The sequence below is a fragment of the Aythya ferina genome (genome assembly GCF_964211825.1).
Source record: "Aythya ferina genome assembly, contig: HAP1_SCAFFOLD_704, whole genome shotgun sequence".
Taxonomy (NCBI): domain Eukaryota; kingdom Metazoa; phylum Chordata; class Aves; order Anseriformes; family Anatidae; genus Aythya; species Aythya ferina.
This window is the reverse complement of record NW_028180975.1, coordinates 15751-37661: the sequence shown is the minus strand read 5'-3', so window position 1 is coordinate 37661 and position 21911 is coordinate 15751. Positions and strand designations below refer to the sequence as shown.

The 21911-nt window shown below is 62.4% G+C and overlaps 1 protein-coding gene across 1 annotated transcript; it reads left to right on the top strand.

The window, feature by feature from the left end:
• Nucleotides 1–151: 151 nt before the first annotated feature.
• Nucleotides 152–21858, top strand: LOC311429357 (nephrin-like; the record flags this gene model as incomplete). The annotated part of the gene is made up of 16 exons (XM_084540447.1): nt 152–314; nt 3613–3742; nt 6124–6296; nt 8271–8411; nt 9437–9577; nt 12699–12820; nt 13708–13885; nt 15118–15289; nt 16157–16374; nt 17046–17157; nt 18923–19086; nt 19512–19568; nt 19667–19830; nt 20677–20737; nt 21537–21582; nt 21699–21858. Coding segments are annotated over 16 exons (2202 nt in total), but the record flags the coding sequence as incomplete, so codon positions are not given.
• Between the last annotated feature and the right edge of the window lie 53 nt (nt 21859–21911).

Here is a 21911-nt window from a genome sequence, read left to right as displayed (position 1 = left end):
GACCCCAAACTCCCCCCCCCCAGACCCCATTTTTTTGTGCCCCCCCCCCCAAATTTTGTGCCCCCCCCGACCCCAAACTCCCCCCCCAGACCCCATTTTTTGTGCCCCCCCCCCCCTCAAATTTTGTGCCCCCCCCCCCTCCCCCCCCCAGGCTGGCCGTCCCGTGCCCGGCGCCCCCCCCCCGCCCCCCCCCTCCCCCCCGGTGGCGGTGACGTCCCGGGAGCTGCTCCTGACGCTGGCGCCCAGCGACAACGGCGCCGCCATCCGGTGCCAGGCGGGGGGGAGGGGCGCGGCCACCAGGATCAGCGTCCTCTGTGAGGGGGGAGGGGTCAGGGGGGGGTCATGGGGTTACTGGGGGTCAGGGGGTTACTGGGGGTCATGGGGTTATTGGAGGTCATGGGGTTACTGGGGGTCATGGGGTTATTGGGGGTCAGGGGGGGTTATGGGGGGTCACGGGGTTATTGGGGGTCATGGGGTCATGGGGGGTCATGGGGGTTATGGGGGCTCATGGGGGGGTCACGGGGGGTCATGGGGGTTATAAGGGGTCAGGGGGTTACTGGGGGTCACGGGGTTATTGGGGGTCATGGGGGGTTATGGGGGTCACGGGGTTATTGGGGGTCAGGGGGTTACTGGGGGTCATGGGGTTACTGGGGGTCAGGGGGTTATTGGGGGTCATGGGGGTTATGGGGTTATGGGATTATGGGGGGGAGGGGCGCGGCCACCAGGATCAGCGTGCTCTGTGAGGGGGGAGGGGTCAGGGGGTTATTGGGGGTCATGGGGTTACTGGGGGTCATGGGGGGGTTATGGGGTCATGGGGGGTCAGGGGGTTACTGGGGGTCAGGGGGTTACTGGGGGTTATGGGGTTATGGGGGGGAGGGGCGCGGCCACCAGGATCAGCGTGCTCTGTGAGGGGGGAGGGGCCAGGGGGTTACTGGGGGTCATGGGGTTAATGGGGGTTATGGGGGGGTTATGGGGTTATGGGGGTTTATGGGGGTCACGGGGGGGTTATGGGGTTATTGGGGGTCGTGGGGTTATTGGGGGTCATGGGGGGTTATGGGGGGTTATTGGGGGTCATGGGGGTTATGGGATCATGGGGGGTTATGGGATCATGGGGGGTTATGGGATCATGGGGGGTTATGGGGTTATTGGGGGTCATGGGGTTAAGGGGGGTCACAGGGGGGTCATGGGGTTATTGGGGGTTGTGGGGTGATGGGGTTATGGGGGGGAGGGGCACGGCCACCAGGATCAGCGTGCTCTGTGAGGGGGGGGGTCATGGGGGGGTCATGGGGTTACTGGGGGTTATGGGGTTACTGGGGGTCATGGGGTCACGGGGGGTCAGGGGGGGTTATGGGGTTATGGGGGAGTTATAGGGTCAGGGGAGGTTATGGGCGGGGTCATGGGGGTTACTGGGGGTCAGGGGGTTGTTGGGGGTCATGGGGGGGTCATGGGGGTTATTGGGGGTTATGGGGGGCCATGGGGTTATTGGGGGTCATGGGGTTATGGGGTTATGGGGGGTTATGGGGTTATGGGGGGGAGGGGCGCGGCCACCAGGATCAGCGTGCTCTGTGAGGGGGGAGGGGTTATGGGGTTATTGGGGGTCATAGGGTCACGGGGGGTCATGGGGTTACTGGGGGGCAGGGGGTTACTGGGGGTCATGGGGGGGTTATGGGGTTATTGGGGGTCATGGGGTCACGGGGGGTCAGGGGGGGTTATGGGGTTATGGGGGAGTTATAGGATCGGCGAGGTTATGGGGGGGTCATGGGAGGGTTATGGGGGGTTATGGGGTTATGGGGGGGTTATGGGGTCATTGGGGGTCGGGGGTCAGGGAGGGGCAGGGGGTTACTGGGGGTCAGGGGGGTCACAGGGGGGTCATGGGGTCACGGGGGGTCAGGGGGGGTCAGGGGGTTATGGGGTTATTGGGGGTCGGGGGGGGTTATGGGGGGTTATGGGGTTATGGGGGGTCACGGGGGAGATGGGGGGTCAGGGGGTCACAGGGGGTTATGGGGTTATGGGGTTAAGGGGGGGTTATTGGGGGTCATGGGGGGGTTATGGGGTTATTGGGGGTTGTGGGGTTATGGGGGGGCAGGGGGTTATTGGGGGTCGGGGAGGGTCATGGGGTTATTGGGGGGGTTATGGGTTCATGGGGGGTTTATGGGGTTATGGGGGGTTATGGGAGGGTTATGGGGGGGGTTATGGGGATTATGGGGGGTCATGGGGGGTCAGGAGGGGTCAGGAGGTTACTGGGGGTCATGGGGTTATTGGGGGTCAGGGGCATTATTGGGGTCACGGGGGGGTTGTGGGGTTGGGGGGGTTATGGGGTTATGGGGGGGTCATGGGGTTATAGAGGGGGTCACGGGGGGTTATGGGGTCACGGGGGTTATGGGGTCACAGGGGGGTTGTGGGGTCACAGCAGGGGGTTATGGGTTTATAGGGTTGGGGGGGTTTTGGGACTATGGGGTTATGGGGTTATAGGTTTATGGGGTTATAGGTTTATGGGGTTATAGGGTGGTTATGGGGTGGTGGTGGCTGTGGGGTGGTTATGGGGTGGTTATGGGGTGCTGTGGGTCGCTATGGGGTGGTTATGGGGTGAGGGTGGCTATGGGGTGGTTTTGGGGTCGTTATGGGGTGGTTATGGGGTTGTGTTGGTTTTGGGGTGGCTATGGGGTGAGGGCAGTTATGGGGTGGCTGTGGTTATGGGGAGGTGCTTATGGGGTTGTTATGGGGTGAGGGTGGCTGTGGGGTGGTTATGGGGTGGTTACGGGGTGGCTGTGGGATGGCTGTGGGGTGGTTATGGGGTGATGGTGGTTATGGGGTTGCTATGGGGTGAGGGTGGCTGTGGGGTGGTTATGGGATAATGGTGGCTATGGGGTGGCTGTGGGGTGGTTATGGGGTGGTTTTGGGGTGGTTACGGGATGATGGTGGTTACGGGGCGGTTATGGGGTGGTTATGGGATGATGGTGGTTATGGGGCTGTTATAGGGTGAGGGTGGCTGTGGGGTAGTTATGGGGTGGTTATGGGATGATGGTTGTTACGGGGCGGTTATGGGATAATGGTGGCTATGGGGTGGCTGTGGGGTGGCCTTGGGGTGGTTATGGGGTGGTTATGGGATGACGGTGGTTATGGGATGATGGTGGTTACGGGGCGGTTATGGGGTGGTTATGGGGTGGCTGTGGGGTGTCTGTGGGGTGTTTATGGGATGATGGTGGTTACGGGGTGGTTATGGGGTTGTGGTGGTTTTGGGGTGGTTATGGGGTGGTAATGGGGAGGTTATGGGGTGGTTATGGGATAATGGTGGTTCTGGGGTGGTTATGGGGTGGTTATGGGGTTGTGGTGGTTTTGGGGTAGTTATGGGGTGATAGTGGTTATGGGGTTGTTGTGGGGTGATGGTGGTTATGGGGTGGTTATGGGGTTGTGGTGTTTTTGGGGTGGTTATGGGGTGGTGATGGGGTGGTTATGGGATAATGGTGGTTATGGGGTGGTTATGGGGTGGTTATGGGGTTGTGGTGGTTACGGGGTTGTTATGGGGTGGTGACGGGTGGTTATGGGGTGATGGTGGTTACGGGGCGGTTATGGGGCGGTTATGGGGTGGTGACGGCTCCCCCGACCCCGCAGTCCCCCCGCTGGCCGTGTCGGTGTCGGCGTCGCCCCCGGAGCCCCTTTTGGGGCAGCCGCAGCTCCTCACCTGCCGCGCCGGCAGCGCCCACCCCGCCCCACAGCTGCAGTGGCTGCGCCACGGCGTCGAGTGCGTCGCCGACCCCAAAAGGGCCCCGTGACCCCAAATGGCCCCAAATTGCCCCAAATCGCCCCAATAGGCCCTGGCCCCAATGGTCCCGACGACCCCAAATGGTCCCAAATGGCCCCGATGACCCCAAATGGTCCCAAATGGCCCCATGATCCCAAATGGCCCCAAATGGTCCCATGGCCCCAAATGGCCCTAAATGGCCCTAAATGGTCCCAAATGGCCCCATGACCCCAAATGGCCCCAAATGGTCCCAAATGACCCCAATAGTCCCTGACCCAAACGGTTCCGATGGCCCCAAATGGTCCCGATGACCCCAAATGACCCCAAATGGTCCCATGGCCCCAAATGGCCCTAAATGGCCCTAAATGGTCCCAAATGGCCCCATGACCCCAAATGGCCCCAATAGTTGCTGGCCCCAATGGTCCCGATGACCCCAAATGGTCCCAAAGGTCCCATGGTCCCAAAGGGCCCCAAATGGTCCCCATGACCCTAAATGGCCCCAAATGACCCCAAATGGTCCCAAATGACCCCAATAGTCCCTGGCCCCAATGGTCCCGATGGCCCCAAATGGCCCCAAATGGCTCCTGTCCCCAATGTCCCCATTGTCCCTGCTGTCCCCAATGTCCCCCATGTCCCCTACGTCCCCAATGTCCCCAGCACCCCCAGTGTCCCCAATGTCCCCAATGTCCCCAACCTCCCCAACATCCCCAGTGACCCCATAGTCCCCCCATGTCCTTGATGTCCCCAATGTCCCCGATGTCCCCAACCTCCCCCAATGTCCCCAACCCCCTGAATGTCCCCAATGTCCCCAACATGTCCCCATTGTTCCCAACGTCCCCGATGTCCCCAATGTCCCCAATGTCCCCAACCTCCCCAATGACCCCATAGTCCCCCCATGTCCCTCATGTCCCCAACCTCCCCAATGTCCCCAATGTCCCGAATGTCCCCTCCTGTTCCCAATGTCCCCAACCTCCCAAATGTCCCCAATGTCCCCAACATCCCCAATGACCCCATAGTCCCCCATGTCCCCAATGTCTCCAACACCCCCAGTGTCCCCATTGTCCCCAACCTCCCAAATGTCCCAAATGTCCCCAACATCCCGAACGTCCCCAATGTCCCTGATGTCCCCAACATCCCTATTGTCCCCACTGCCCCTGATGTCCCCTCATGTCCTCAGTGTCCCGAACATCCCCAATGACCCCATAGTCCCCCCATGTCCCCAATGTCCCCAACCCCCTGAATGTCCCCAATGTCCCCAATGTCCCCAATGTCCCCATTGTCCCCAACCTCCCCAATGTCCCCAACCCCCTGAATGTCCCCAATGTCCCCAATGTCCCCATTGTCCCCAATGTCCCCAACCCCCTGAATGTCCCCAATGTCCCCAATGTCCCCATTGTCCCCAACCTCCCCAATGTCCCCAACCCCCTGAATGTCCCCAATGTCCCCAATGTCCCCATTGGCCCCAATGTCTCCAACCCCCTGAATGTCCCCAATGTCCCCAACGTCCCCAATGTCCCCAATGTCCCCATTGTCCCCAACCTCCCCCAATGTCCCCAACCCCCTGAATGTCCCCAATGTCCCCAACCTCCCCAACATCCCCAATGACCCCATAGTCCCCCCATGTCCCCGATGTCCCCAATGTCCCCAATGTCCCCAACCCCCTGAATGTCCCCAAATGTCCCCAACATCCCCAATGTCCCCAACCCCCTGAATGTCCCCAACGTCCCCATTGTCCCCAATGTCCCTGATGTCCCCTCCTGTTCCCAATGTCCCCAACCTCCCCAACATCCCCAATGTCCCCAACCCCCTGAATGTCCCCAATGTCCCCAACCTCCCCAATGTCCCCAATGTCCCCATTGTCCCCAACCTCCCCAATGACCCCATTGTCCCCGATGTCCCCAACCCCCTGAATGTCCCCAATGTCCCCAATGTCCCCATTGTCCCCAATGTCCCCAACCCCCTGAATGTCCCCAATGTCCCCATTGTCCCCAACCCCCTGAATGTCCCCAATGTCCCCAATGTCCCCAATGTCCCCATTGTCCCCAACCTCCCCAATGTCCCCAACCCCCTGAATGTCCCCAACATCCCCAATGTCCCCGATGTCCCCAACCCCCTGAATGTCCCCAATGTCCCCAATGTCCCCATTGTCCCCAATGTCCCCAACCCCCTGAATGTCCCCAACATCCCCAATGTCCCCAATGTCCCCAACCCCCTGAATGTCCCCAACCCCCTGAATGTCCCCATTGTCCCCAATGTCCCCAACCCCCTGAATGTCCCCATTGTCCCCAACCTCCCCAATGTCCCCAACCCCCTGAATGTCCCCAACCCCCTGAATGTCCCCATTGTCCCCAACCTCCCCGACGTCCCCAACGTGTCCCCAGGGTGCCGGGGGAGCCCCTGCCCCTGTCCCCGGGGGCGTTCGGGGGGGTGACGGCGGGGTCGCGCCTGCGGCTGCGGCCGGCGCTGGGCGAGCAGGGCGAGCGCCTGACCTGCAGGGCCACCAGCGCCGCACTGGGGGTGGCCGTCAGCGCCTCCCACCGCCTGGCCCTGCGCCGTGAGTGGCACTGGGGGGCACTGGGAGGCACTGGGAGGGACTGGGAGGGGGTGGGGGGGGAGTGGGGGGGACTGGGAGGGGACTGGGATATACTGGGAGGGGGTGGGGGGGGAGTGGGGGGGACTGGGGGGCACTGGGAGGGGGTGGGAGGGGGTGGGGGGGGACTGGGGGGGGACTGGGATATACTGGGAGGGGGTGGGGGGGGACTGGGAGGGGGTGGGGGGGGAGTGGGGGGGGAGTGGGGGGGACTGGGAGGGACTGGGGGGGTACTGGGAGGGGGTGGGGGGGGACTGGGGGGGACTGGGAGGGACTGGGAGGGACTGGGAGGGGATGGGGGGGGAGTGGGGGGGGACTGGGGGAGACTGGGAGGGACTGGGAGGCACTGGGAGGGACTGGGAGGGGAGTGGGATATACTGGGAGGGACTGGGATATACTGGGAGGGGGTGGGGGGGGAGTGGGGGGGACTGGGGGGGACTGGGAGGGGGTGGGGGGGGACTGGGAGGGCACTGGGGGGGACTGGGAGGGGATGGGAGGGGGTGGGAGGGGACTGGGATATACTGGGAGGCACTGGGAGGGGGTGGGGGGGGACTGGGAGGGGATGGAAAGGGACTGGGAGGGAGTGGGAGGTAGTGGGGGGGAGTGGGGGGGATGGGAGGGGGTGTGGGGGGAGTGGGATATACTGGGAGGGACTGGCGTGGGACTGGGAGGGGATGGAAGGGGACTGGGAGGGACTGGGAGGGACTGGGGGGGACTGGGGGGGACTGGGAGGGGACTGGGAGGGGATGGGGGGGACTGGGGGGCACTGGGATATACTGGGAGGGGGTGGGGGGGGAGCGGGGGGGGGATGGGAGGGGATGGGATGGGACTGGGGGGGACTGGGGGGAGACTGGGATATACTGGGAGGGACTGGGAGGGACTGGGAGGGACTGGGGGGCACTGGGAGGGACTGGGGGGCACTGGGGGGGACTGGGAGGGGGTGGAAGAGGAACTGGGGGGGTTGGGAGGGGATGGGGGGGAACTGGGGGGGATGGGGGGGGACTGGGATATACTGGGAGGGACTGGGAGGGGGTGGGGTGGGTGGGGGGGGACTGGGAGGGGGTGGGGGAAGATGGGAGGGGACTGGAGGGGGGTGGGAGGGGATGGGGGGGTATTGGGATATACTGGGAGGGACTGGGAGGGGACTGAGGCTTACTGGGAGGCCCCTGGGGCTTACTGGGAGGCCCCTGGGGCTTACTGGGCAGGCCCTGGAGGTTACTGGGAGTCCCCTGGGTTACTGGGTGTCCCCTGAGGGTTACTGGGAGGGCCCTGGGGTTACTGGGAGGCCCCTGGGTTACTGGGTGTCCCCTGAGGGTTACTGGGAGGCCCCTGGAGGTTACTGGGAGGCCCCTGGGGCTTACTGGGCAGGCCCTGAATGTTACTGGGAGGCCCCTGGGGCTTAGTGGGAGGCCCCTGGAGGTTACTGGGAGTCCCCTGGGTCTTACTGGGCAGGCCCTGGAGGTTACTGGGAGGCACTGGGGAGGCAATGGGGGTTACTGGGAGGCCCCTGGGGGTTACTGGGAGGCACTGGGAGGGCACTGAGGGTTACTGGGAGGCCCCTGGGGCTTACTGGGCAGGCCCTGAATGTTACTGGGAGGCCCCTGGCGGTTACTGGGAGGCCCCTGGGTGTTACTGGGCAGGCCCTGGAGGTTACTGGGAGGCCCCTGGGGCTTACTGGGAGGCACTGGGAGGACACTGAGGGTTACTGGGCAGGCACCGGGGTCACTGGAAGGCCCCTGGGGCTTACTGGGAGGGCTCTGAGTGTTACTGGGAGGCACTGGGAGGGCATTGGGAGCTACTGGGAGGCCCCTGGGGCTTACTGGGAGGGCTCTGAGTGTTACTGGGAGGCACTGGGAGGGCACTGGGAGCTACTGGGAGGCCCGTGGGGCTTACTGGGAGGACCCCGGGCCTAACTGGGAGCACTGGGCCCCCCCCCAGACGCTCCCCAGTTCACGGAGGGGGCGGGGGCGGAGGTGGTGGCGCTGGAGCACGGGGGGGCCCGGCTGCCCCTCGCCGTCCTCGCCCACCCCCCCGTGGACGCCTGCGCCTGGAGCCTGGACGGGCGCCCCCTGCGGCCCGGTGAGCGGCACTGGGAGCACTGGGAGGCACTGGGAGGGGGCGCGGGGGCGCTGGGGGGCACTGGGGGGCACTGGGAAGGGGATACGGGGGTACTGGGGGGAACTGGGAGGCACTGGAAGGGGCTATGGGGGTACTGGGAGGCACTGGGAGGGGGATGTGGGGGTACTGGGAGCACTGGGAGGGAGCTCTGTGATTACTGGGAGCACTGGGAGGGGTCTCTATGGTTACTGGGAGCACTGGGAGGAGGCTCTGTGCTTACTGGGAGCACTGGGAGGAGGCTCTGTGATTACTGGGAGCACTGGGAGGGGTCTCTATGCTTACTGGGAGCACTGGGAGGGGGTTCTGTGCTTACTGGGAGCACTGGGAAGGAGCTGTGTGCTTACTGGGAGCACTGGGAGGAGGTTCTGTGCTTACTGGGAGCACTGGGAGGGGGCTCTATGCATACTGGGAGCACTGGGAAGGGGCTGTGTGCTTACTGGGAGCACTGGGAGGGAGCTCTATGGTTACTGGGAGCACTGGGAAGGGACTGTGTGCTTACTGGGAGCACTGGGAGGGAGCTCTATGGTTACTGGGAGCACTGGGAGGGGGTTCTGTGCTTACTGGGAGCACTGGGAAGGAGCTGTGTGCTTACTGGGAGCATTGGGAGGGAGCTCAGTGCTCACTGGGAGCACTGGGAGGGGTCTCTATGCTTACTGGGAGAACTGGGAGGGAGCTCTGTGCTTACTGGGAGCACTGGGAGGGGGTTGTGTGGCTACTGGGAGCACTGGGAGGGGTGTCTATGCTTACTGGGAGCACTGAGAGGGAGCTCTATGCATACTGGGAGCACTGGGAGAGGGTTCTGTGCTTACTGGGAGCACTGGGAGGGGGCCGTATGGCCACTGGTCAGATTTGGGGTCACCGAGAGGAGGAGCGGCAGCAAGCCCCGCCCCCTCCTCGTGACCCCTCCCCATTTACGACCCCTCCCCTTTATGACCACGCCCCTCTCTGACCACGCCCCCTTTCCCTTGGCCCCGCCCCCCTCCCAGAGGGGTCCCCCCGGCACCGGCTGCTGGCGGGGGGGGCCCTGGAGATCTCCAACGTGTCCCGGGGGGACGCCGGCACCTACGGGGTGCGGTGCCACAACGCCCAGGGCTCCGCCAGCGCCCACCTGCGCCTCACCGTGCACTGTGAGCACCCCGGCCCTACACGGACCGTTTGGACCCTATAGGGCCCCCTCTGTGCCCTATAGGGCCCCTTTGTGCCCTATAGGGCCCCTTTGTGCTCTATAGGGCCCCTCTGTACCCTGTAGAGCCCCTCTGTACCTTATAGGGCCCTCTGTACTCTATAGGGCCCCCTTGTACCCTATAGGGCCTTTTGTACCCTATAGGGCCCCCTTGTACCCTATAACACCCCTTTGTACTCTATAGGGCCCCTCTGTACCCTATAGGACCCCTTTGTGCTCTATAGGGCCCCTTTGTACCCTATAGGGCCCCTCTGTACCCTATAGGGCGCCTTCGTACCCTGTAGGGCCTCTCTGTACCCTATAGTGCCCCTCTGTACCCTATAGGGCCCCTCTGTACCCTATAGGGCGCCTTCGTACCCTGTAGGGCCTCTCTGTACCCTATAGTGCCCCTCTGTATCCTATAGGACCCCTCTGTACCCTATAGGGCTCCTTTGTACTCTATAGGGCCCCTCTGTACCCTATAGGGCCCCTTGTACCCTATAGGGCCCCGTGTACCCTATAGGGCTCCTTAGTACCCTATAGAGCCCCTCTGTATTCTATATGGCCCCTCTGTACCCTATAACGCCCCTCTGTACCCTATAGGGCCCTCTGTACCCTATAGGGCCCCCTTGTACCCTATAGGGCCCCTCTGTACCCTATAGGGCCCCTCTGTACCCTATAGGGCCCCTTTGTACTCTATAGGCCCCTCTGTACTCTATAGGGCCCCTCTGTACCCTATAGGGCACCTCTGTACTCCATACCACCCCTTTGTACCCCATAGGGCCCCATCCTACCCTATGGTGCCCCATCATACCATATAGAGCCCCAATCATACCCTATAGGGCTCCCATCCTACCCTATGGGGCCCCATCCTACCCTATAGGGCCCTACAATACCCTATAGGGCCCTACAATACCCCATGGGGCCCCCCAGTACCCTATAGGGCCATCACTGTACATTATAGGACCCCATTGTCCCATTTGGCGCCCCATCGTACCCTATGCAGCCCCATCCTACCCTATAGGGCCCTACAAGACCCTATGGTCCCCTATCGTACCCTACAGGCCCCCATTGTACGCTATAGGGCCCCCATCGTACCCTGTAGGGCCCCATCCTATCCTATGGGGCCCCACAGAACGCTATGGGACCACATTGTACCCTATAGGGCTGTATGATACTCTATAGGGCCCCACTGTACACAGTAAGGCCCCATTTGTACCCTACAGGGCCCCATTGTACCCTATAGGGCCCCACAGCACCCTATAGCCCCTTATGACAACCCCACATCCCTTTATGGCACCCTATAGCCCCTTTATGGCACCCCATAACCCTTTATGGCATCCCATAGCACCTTTACGTCACCCTATAGCCCTTTATCGCACCCTATAACCCCTTATGGCGACCCCATAACCCTTTATGGCACCTTATAACCCCTTGATGGCACCCCATAACCCCTTATGGCGACCCCATAGACCTTTATGGCACCCTATAGCCCCTTTATGGCACCCCATAACCCCTTTATGGCACCCCATAGCCCCATATATAAACCCCATAGGCCCTTTAAGTCAACCCCATAGCCCTTTATAACACCCTACAACCCCTTCAGGGCACCTTATAACCCCTTGATGGCACCCCATAACCCCTTATGGTGACCCCATATCCCTTTATGGCACCCCATAACCCCTTTATGGCACCCTATAACCCCTTTATGGCACCCCATAACCCTTTATGGCACTCCATAACCCCTTTATAGCACCATATAACCCCTTATGGTGACCCCATAGCCCCTTCTGACACCACATAGCCCTTTATGGCACCCTATAACCCCTTTAGGGCACCCTATAACCCCTTATGACACCCTATAACCCCTTTAGGGCACCCTATAACCCCTTATGACACCCTATAACTCCTTATGGCACCTTATAACCCCTTTATGGCACCCCATATCCCTTTATGGCACCCTATAACCCCTTTAGGGCACCCTATAACCCCTTATGGCACCCCATAACCCCTTATGGCACCCCATAGCCCGTTATGGCACCCCATAACCCCTTATGGCAACCCCATAGCCCCTTATGGCACCCTATAACCCCTTATGGCGACCCCATAGCCCTTTATGACACCCCATAATCCCTTTATGGCACCCTATAACCCCTTTAGGGCACCCTATAGCCTCTTATGACACCCCATAGCCCCTTATGGTGACCCTATAACCACTTTATGGCACCTTATAATCCCTTACGATGACCTCATAGCCCCTTATGACACCCCATATCCCTTTATGGCATCCAATAACCCCTTTATGGCACCCTATAACCCCTTATGACATCCTATAACCCCTTATGACACCCCATAGCCCCTTATGGTGACCCTATAACCGCTTTAGGGCACCCCATAACCCCTTATGGCGACCCCTTAACCCCTTATGGCGATCCCATAACCCCTTATGGTGACCCCATAGCCCCTTATGGTGACCCTATAACACCTTTATGGCACCCTATAACCCCCTTATGGCACCCTATCACCCCTTATGGCGACCCCATAACCCTTTATGGCACCCTATAACCCCTTTAGGTCACCCCATAACCCTTTATGGCACCCTATAACCCCTTGGGCACCCCATAACCCCTTTATGGCACCCTATCACCCCTTATGACACCCCATAGCCCCTTATGGTGACCCTATAACCGCTTTAGGGCACCCCATAACCCCTTATGGCGACCCCATAACCCCTTATGGCGATCCCATAGCCCCTTATGGCGACCCCATAGCCCCTTATGGCGACCCCATAGCCCCTTATGGCGACCCCATAGCCCCTTATGGCGACCCCATAACCCCTTATGGTGACCCCATAACCCTTTATGACACCCTATAACACCTTTATGGCACCCTATAACCCCCTTATGGCGACCCCATATCCCTTTATGGCACCCCATAACCCTTTAGGGCACCCCATACCCCTTTATGACCCCCTATAACCCCCTATTACCCCCTGCCCCCTTCCCCCTGCCCCCGTGACCCCATGACCCCTGCCCCCATGACCCATGACCCCTGACCCCATGACCCCCTGACCCTATAACCCGCAGACCCCCCGGTGATCGTGCGCGCCCCCGACCCGGTGCTGGTGGACGAGGGGGGCGGGGGGGAGCTGCTGTGCGAGGCCCGGGGGAGCCCCCTGCCCCCCGGCTGCCTGCGCTGGGGGCGCCTGGTACGGGGGGGGGGGGGGGATTTGGGGTGGGGGGGGGGGTATTGGGGTGGGGGGGGCGTTGGGGTGTGGGGAGGATGGGGTGGGGGGGCATTGGGGTGGGGGGGGCATTGGGGGGGTAATTGGGGTGGGGGGGGCTTTGGGGTGGGGGGGTGTTGGGGGGATAATTGGGGTGGGGGGACATTGGGGTGGGGGGGTATTGGGGGGATAATTGGGGTGGGGGGTATCATTGGGGTGGGGGGGTCATTGGGGGGATAATTGGGGTGGGGGGCACATGGGGGGATAATTGGGGTGGGGGGGGCATTGGGGTTTGGGGGGAAATGGGGTTGGGGGTATTGGGGGGGATAATTGGGGTGGGGGGGGCTTTGGGGTGGGGGGAGCAATAGGGTGGGGGGGGCATTGGGGGGGAAATTGGGGTGGGGGGGACATGGGGGTGGGGGGGGCAATGGGGTGGGGGGGTCATTGGGGTGGGGGGGCATTGGGGGGATAATTGGGGTGGGGGGACATTGGGGTGGGGGGGCATTGGGGGGGATAATTGGGGTGGGGGGGGCTTTGGGGTGGGGGGGACATCGGGGTGGGGGGGGGCATTGGGGGGGATAATTGGGGAGTGGGGATATTGGGGTGGGGGGGGCAATGGGGTGGGGGGGTCATTGGGGGGAAAATTGGGGTGGGGATATTGGGGTGGGGGGGATAATTGGGGTGGGGGGGCATTGGGGGAGCCATTGGGGATACAGAGGATGTGGGGGGGGGAAATGGGGCCACGGGGGGGGGGGGCCATGGGGAGAAATTGGGGGGGGGCCAGGGGGCAGATATGGGGGATGTGGGGCCACGGGGGGGGGGTCACGGAGGGGGGGGGGGGTCCCCACGTCCCCCCTCCCCCGCAGGCGGAGGCGGAGGAGGGGGGGGCGCCCGGGGAGCTGCCGGCGGAGCTGCAGCCTGAGGGGGGGGCCCCCGTGGGGCGCCTACGGGTGCGGGGGGCGCGCCGGGACCTGGGGGGGGCCTACGAGTGCCTGGTGGACACCGGGGTGGCCCCCCCGGCCCGAGCCATCGTCCGCCTCGTCGTGCGCTGTGAGTGGGGGGGGGGGGAGAAAAATAAAAAAGGGGAGGGGGGTAAATGGGAGGGGGAGGGGGGGAGGGGAACTATGGGGGGGGAGGGGGTGATGGGGAGGGGGTGATTGGGGGGGGATATGGGGGGGGGGAATGGGGGGGAGATTTTTTTTTGGGGGGGTGATGTGGGGGAGATTCAAGGGGGGGTGCCCAATGGGAGACAACCGGGGGGGGGCACCCAATGAAGAGACATCCAATGAGGGGGGAACCCAATGGGCGGGCACCCAATAGGAGGACACCCAATGGGGGGGGCACACAATGGGAGACACCCAGTGGAGGGACGTCCAATGGGGGAGCACCCAAGGGGGGGGCACCCAATGGAGAATGCCCAATGGGGGGGCACCCAATGGGGGAGCACCCAATGGGGGGACAACCAATAGGAGGACGCCCAGTGGGAGACACCCAATAGGAGGACACCCAAGGGGGGGGCACCCAAGGGGGGGCACCCAATGAAGGGACACCCAACGGGGGGGCACCCAATGGGAGACACCCAGTGGAGGACACCCAAGGGGGGGCACCCAATGGAGAATGCCCAATGGGGGGGCACCCAATGGGGGAGCACCCAATGGGGGGATAACCAATAGGAGGACGCCCAATGGGAGATACCCATCAGGGGGCACCCAAGGGGGGGGTACCCAATGGGAGACACCCAATGGGGGACATCCAATGGGGGGGGAACCCAATGGGGGGGCACCCAATAGGAGGACACCCACGGGGGAGCACCCAATGGAGGGCACCCAATGGGATGGGCACATAGTGGGGGGGGGCACCCAATGGGGGGGCAACCAATGGGGGGCACCCAATGAAGGGACACCCAACGGGGGGGCACCCAATGGGACACACCCAATGGGGGGACGTCCAATGGGGGAGCACCCAATGGGAGACACCCAATAGGAGGACACCCAATGGGGAGACACCCAATAGGAGGACGCCCAATGGGAGATACCCATCGGGGGACACCCAAGGGGGGGGCACCCAAGGGGGGGCACCCAATGGGAGACACCCAATGGGGGGCACCCAATGGGAGACACCCAATGGGAGACACCCAATGGGGGGGCACCCAATGGGAAACACCCAATGGAGGGACAACCAATAGGAGGACGCCCAATGGGAGATACCCATCGGGGGGCACCCAAGGGGGGGGCACCCAATAGGTGGCCACCCCCCCATTTCTGACCCCTCCCCCCCTGAAGATGGCCCCGAGCTGGAGGCGGAGCCGGGGGCGGAGCCATGGGCGGAGCCGGGGGCGGTGCCGGTGCCGGACGGGGCGGACACGGCCCAGTTGTGGTGCCGCGCCCGGGGGGTCCCCGGGGTGCAGCTGCACTGGGAGCACCAGGGCCGAGCCCTGCCGCCCAATGAGGACAGGTAACCGCTGGTCACGTGGGACAGCCCGGGGCCAATCAGGGGCTGCCAGGGTTAACTGGGACCTCTGGGGGCCAATCGGAGCCAACCGAGGGCAGCTGCGGCCAATCGGGCCCGGCTGTGGGCAGATGGGGCCAAATGGGGTCAAGCAGGGGCCAATGGGGCTGGTCATGGCCAATGAGATCTCATAGGGCCTAACCAAGGCCAACCAGGGCCAATCAGGTCCAACAGTGCCCAACCATGGTCAATGACAGCCAATAGGGCCCAACCATGGCCAATAGGGGCCAACCAGACCCAACCAGGACCAATAGGGGCCAAGCAGGGCCAACCAGAGCCAATACGATCCAACCAGGGCCAATAGGGGCCAACCAGACCCAACCAGGGCCAATAGGGGCCAACCAGGGCCAACCAGGGCCAATAGGGGCCAAGCAGGGCCAAGCAGGGCCAACCAGAGCCAATAGGGGCCAAGCAGGGCCAACCAGAGCCAATAGGGGCCAATCAGGACCATCTGGACCCAATCAGGGCCAACCAGAACCAATAGGACCCAACCAGGGCCAATAGGAGCCAACCATGGCCAATCAGGGCCAATCAGATTCAACCAGACCCAACAGGACCCAACCGGGGCCAAGCAGGGCAACTGGAACCCGGTTCTGCCCCAACTGGTCCCAGTTCTGCCCCCAGTGGGTCCCAGTTCTACCCTGACCAGTCCCAGTTCTGCCCCAACTGGTCCCAGTTCTGCCCCAACTGGTCCCAGTATTGCCCCAGCTGGTTCCAGTTCTGCCCCAACTGGTCCCAGCATTGCCCCAACTGGTCCCAGTTCAGCCCTGACGGTTCCCAGTTCAGCCCTGACGCTTCCCAGTTGTGCCGCAGGTTCCAGTGGCACCAGTGGCGCGAGGGGCCCTGGACCAGTAGCGTCCTCACCGTGACCAACGTCAGCCTGGAGCGGGCCCAGTACCGCCGCTGGGACCAGTCCCGCAACTGGGACCAGTACCGGAACCGGCCCCGCAACTGGACCCTTGACAACTTCGTCTGCGTGGCCCAGAACCCCCTGGGCACCGTGCGGCGCCACATGAAGCTCCAACTGGCCGGTACTGGGCTGTACTGGTGCTGGGGGGAGGGACTGGTGGGACTGGTATCGGGGGGAGTGTGGTGCTGGGAGGAACTGGGGTGAGATTGGACAGCACTGGGAGCACTCTGAGGGCACTGGGAGGGCTGCAGGGAGCACTGGGGAGATACTGGGGGGCACTGGGAGGATACTGGAGGGTGCTGGGGAGATTTTAAGGGCACCAAGAGCGATACTGGGAGCACTGGGGCAATACAGGGGGCATTGGGGGGATAGTGGGGGGTACTGGGAAGATTTTAGGAGCACTGGGAGTGATACTGGGAGCACTGGGACGATACAAGGGGATAGTGGGGATCACTGGGAAGACACTGAGGGGCATCGGAGGGATACTGGGGGACACTGGGAAGATTTTGGAGGCACTTGAAAGATACTGGGAGCACTGGGACAATACAGGGGGTCACTGGGGAGATACTGGGGGAACTGGGAGGATATCAGGGGACAGTGGGAGGGTACTGGGAGGCACTGGGAAGATGTTGAGAAGCATCGGAGGGATACTGGGGGGCACTGGGAGGATTTTGGAGGCACTGGGAAGCATACTGGGAGCACTGGGGCAATACTGGTGGCACTGGGGGAGATACGGGGGGCACTGGGGGGACAGGGGGGTGACATCTGACCCTCGCCCCCCCCCCCCTTCAGACCGCCCAGACCCCCCCCGGGACCTGCGGGTGCTGGAGGCCACCCCCACCTCCCTCAGCCTCGCCTGGACCCCCAGCTTCAGCGGGGGGCTGCCCCAGAGCTTCCTGGTCAGGTGGGCCCCAAAATCCATGGGTATCACCCCAAAAATCCATGGGTACCACCCCAAAAATCCATGGGTACCCCAAAAATCCATGGGAACCACCCCAAAAATCCATGGGTACCACTCCTAAAATCCGTGGATACCCCAAAAATCCATGGGTACCCCAAAAATCCATGGGTACCCCCCCAAAAATCCAAGGGTACCCCATAATCCATGGGTATCACCCCAAAAATCCAAGGGTACCCCAAAATTCATGGACACCACCCCAAAAATCCAAGGGCACCACCCCAAAAATCCATGGGTACCCCAAAATCCATGGACACCACCCCAAAAATCCATGGGTACCCCAAAAATCCATGGGTATCACCCCAAAAATCCATGGGAACCCCAAAATCCATGGGTACCACCCCAAAAATCCAGGGGTACAACCAAAAATCCATGGGTACCCCAAAATCCATGGGTACCACCCCAAAAATCCATGGGTACCCCAGAATCCATGGACACCACCCCAAAAATCCATGGGCACCTCATAATCCATGGGTACCACCCCAAAAATCCATGGGAACCACCCCAAAAATCCATGGGTACCACCCCAAAAATCCATGGGTACCCCACAATGCATGGGTACCCCAAAAATCCATGAGAACCACCCCAAAAATCCATGGGTACCCCAAAATCCATGGGTACCACCCCAAAAATCAATGGGCACCACCCCAAAAATCCATGGGTACCCCAGAATCCATGGACACCACCCCAAAAATCCATGGGCACCTCATAATCCATGGGTACCACCCCAAAAATCCATGGGAACCACCCCAAAAATCCATGGGTACCACCCCAAAAATCCATGGGTACCCCAAAATGCATGGGTACCCCAAAAATCCATGAGAACCACCCCAAAAATCCATGGGTACCCCAAAATCCATGGGTACCACCCCAAAAATCCAGGGGTACCACCCCAAAAATCCAGGGGTACAACCAAAAATCCATGGGTACCACCCCAAAATCCATGGGTACCACCCCAAAATCCAGGGGCACCACCCCAAAAATCCATGGGGAGCCCCTGAGAGTCCTTTGGGACCACCCCAAAAATGGAGCTGGGACCCGGAATCCCTCACGGGATCCCCCAGTGGGACCTAAAAAAGTCATGGACACCCCCAAAACCCCTGGGTAAACCCCCAAAAGCATAAAAATGCACCAAAAGCTCATCGAGTTTCCCCCCAAAAAACATCGAAACACCTTAAATTCAGGAAAACCCCCCAAAATACGTGACGGCCCCCCAAAAAACTTCATGGACGCCAAAAAACCCCAAGCTGGAGCCCCCCCAAAGCCCAGGAGACCCCCAAAATCCACGAGGAGCTCCCAAAACCTCGAAAAAAACAACTTTGGGACCAAAAATCTCTTGGGAACGCCCAACGGAGACTCCAAGGCCAACGGGGACCCCAAATGCCCCTCGTGGGGACCCCAAAAACCCCGTGGGGACCCCAAAAGCTGGGTGGGGACCCCAAAACCCGACTGTGGTGCCCCCAAAACCCCGACGAAACCCCAAGCGCCCAAGATGGCCGCCCCCGCCCTGCTTCCGGCCCCGCCCCGGAGCTTCCAGACCCACTTCCGGTCCACACCACCCCACTTCCTGTCCCCCAGGAGTGTTTCCACACCACTTCCGGTCTGATATGACATCACTTCCTTTCACAACCGGGGTATGATGCAACTTCCGTTTTCCGTATGATGCAATTTCCGGTTTTAACCCTTCATTTCCGGTCCCGCCCCCCAACAGCGTGGTGGGCGCCGGCGCCCCGCCCCCCCCGGCCTCCATCTTGGCGCCCCGCCCTTCCCTCACGCTGCGGGGGCTACTTCCGGCCACGCCCTATGACGTCACCGTGACGGCGCGCAACGCCCGCGGCAGCAGCGCCCCCGTCAGCGTCACCGCCACCACTTCCGGTAAGGGGAGGGGGCGGGGCCGGAAGCGGAAGTGGGAGGTGGGCAGAGGGAGGAAGCGGAAAGACCGGTGGGACCCGGAAGTGCAACCGGAAATGGGGGGCGAAAACGAAAGTAAAACCGGAAGTAGGGAGCGAAGTGAAAACGAAAGTGAAACCCGGAAGTTGTTCGGTGTGGGGTGAGGGGGAAGTGACGCAGGGGGCGGAAGTGGCTTGCCTGCAACCGGAAGTCGTTGTAGCCGAACCGGAAGCAGGCCCGGGGGACCGGAAGTGGTGCTCGGGGGAGGGAGTAGAACCGGAAGTTCACCACCTCAGACCGGAAGTAGCCTGATATCGGGGCAGGAAGTGGTTTGGGCGGTAAGGAAGCGGGAAGTATTAACCGGAAGTGACGTTTCCATGTGTCCCCCCCCCCCCCCCCCCCCCCCCCAGAGCTGCACGTTGATTCGGCGCCACATCCAGGGCCGATCCCGGCCCCGCCCTCCTCAGGTAACAAGGACAGGGGTGTGGGGGAGGGGCGGAGCCGAGTCCCCGCCCCTTCCCCTGACCCCGCCCCCTTTCCCTCCCTCCCCTCTCCATCCCATCAGGCTTTGCGGTGTTGCCCACCCTGGTGGGGGCGCTGGGGGCGCTGGGGGCGGGGCTTCTGCTGGGCATGGCCGCCATGGGCCTGCGGCGACGGCACCGGGGGGGCGCTGGCGGCCCCGGGGGGGGCGTGAGGAGCACGGAGGGGGCGGGGACGGAGAGCAGCGAGGTGAGGGGGGGCGTGGGGGTGGGAGGGGGGGGCGCGGGGACGTCAACGGGGCAGCGGGGACCCATGGGTGGCCAATGGGAACTCTTGGGGACATCAACGGGTCAACGGGGTCCCTTGGGTGGCCAATGGGGTCCTTGGGGGCATCAACGGGTCCATGGGGTCCCTTGGGTGCTCAATGGGGACTCTTGGGGTCATGGGGGGGACACCTGGGGGTCTTGGGGTCACCAATGGGTCAACGGGGACCCTTGGGTGGTCAATGGGGACCCTTGGGGACAAGAATGGGCCAATGGGGTCCCTTGGGTGGCCAATGGGGTCCTTGGGGGCATCAACGGGCCAACGGGGTCCCTTGGGTGGCCAATGGGGTCCTTATGGGGTGATGGGGGGCACCTGGGGGTCTTGGGGACATCAACGGGTCAATGGGGTCCCTAGGGTGGCCAATGGGGACCCTTGGGGTCGTCAACGGGTCAATGGGGTCCCTTGGGTGCTCAATGGGGTCCCTTGGGGTCATGCGGGGGGCACCTGGGGGTTTTGGGGACATCAACGGGTCAATGGGGTCCCTTGGGTGGCCAATGGGGTCCCTTGGGGTGATGGGGGGGACACCTGGGGATCTTGGGGTCATCAATGGGTCAACGGGGTCCCTTGGGTGCTCAATGGGGACCCGTGGGGTCATGGGGGGGACACCTGGGGGTCTTGGGGACATCAACGGGTCAACGGGGTCCCTTGGGTGGCCAATGGGGACCCTTGGGGTGAGGGGGGGACACTGGGGGGCCCTGGGGGGGGGGACACAATGGGGACACCTGGGGACCCTCGGGGATGTCCCCCCCCCCTCCCCTCCCCTCCCCCCAGATGAGCTCCGTTGGGTCCTGGGTGCCCCCCAGCGACGCCCCCGCCTGGGACCCCCCCATGGGTGAGTCCGGGGGGGGGCTCCCCCCCCAAAATCCAACCCCCTCCCCCTTCCTCTGACCCCCTCCCCACAATTTATCCCCCCCATTTGCCCCCCCCTCCCCAATTTACCCCCTCAATTTACCCCCTCCCCATTTACCCCCCTCCCAATTTACTCCCCCCAATTTACCCCCCCCAATTTGCCCCCTCCCAATCTACCCCCCCAATTTACCCCTCCCCATTTACCCCCCCAATCTATCCCCCTAATTTACTCCCTCCCCATTTACCCCCCTAATTTACCCCCCCAATTTACTCCCCCCAACTTACCGACCCCAATCTACCCCCCCTCCCAAATTACCCCCCTCCCAATTTACCCCCCTCCCAATTTACCCCCCCAATTTATCCCTCCCAATCTACCCCCCCCAATTTACCCCTCCCAATTTACCCCCCCAATCTACCCCCCTAATTTACCCCCTCCCCATTTACCCCCCTAATTTACCCCCCTGATTTACCCCACTCCCCAATTTACCCCCCCAATTTACTCCCCCCAACTTACCGACCCCAACCTACCCCCCCTCCCAAATTACCCCCCCAATTTACCCCCCTCCCCATTTACCCCCCCGATCTACCCCCCCCATTTACCCCTCCCAATTTACCCCCCTAATTGACCCTCTCCCAATTTACCCCCCCAAATTTACCCCCTCCCACTTTACCCCCCCCATTTTACCCCCCTTCCCAATTTACCCCCCCCAATTTCCCCCCCAATTTGCCCCCCCCATTTTACCCCCCCCTCCCAATTTACCCCCCAATTTGCCCCCCCCCAGCCGACCACCACTACGAGGACGTGCCCGACTGGGGGGCTACGACGAGGTGAGCCCCCCCCCGCCCCCCCCCTTTTTTTTTTTAATTAATTTTTTTAGGGGGGGGGTCCATCCCCCCCCCGACCCCCCCCGACCCCCCCCTGACCCCCCCCATTGTCCCCGCAGGTGGCCCCCCAGCCGCTCTATGCCCCCCCCCCGCCCTTTGGGGGGGCGCCCCCCCACCCCCCAAAATTCACCCTTCAGGGGGAGCTGGTGTGAGCCCCCCCCCCCAAAAAAAAATAAACCCCGCCCCCTCGGGGGGAGGAGCCTGCAGCTGGCGTGTTGATTGGTCCTTTTCTTAATGGGGGGGGGGCTGTTAATTGGGGGGGGGCTGGATTA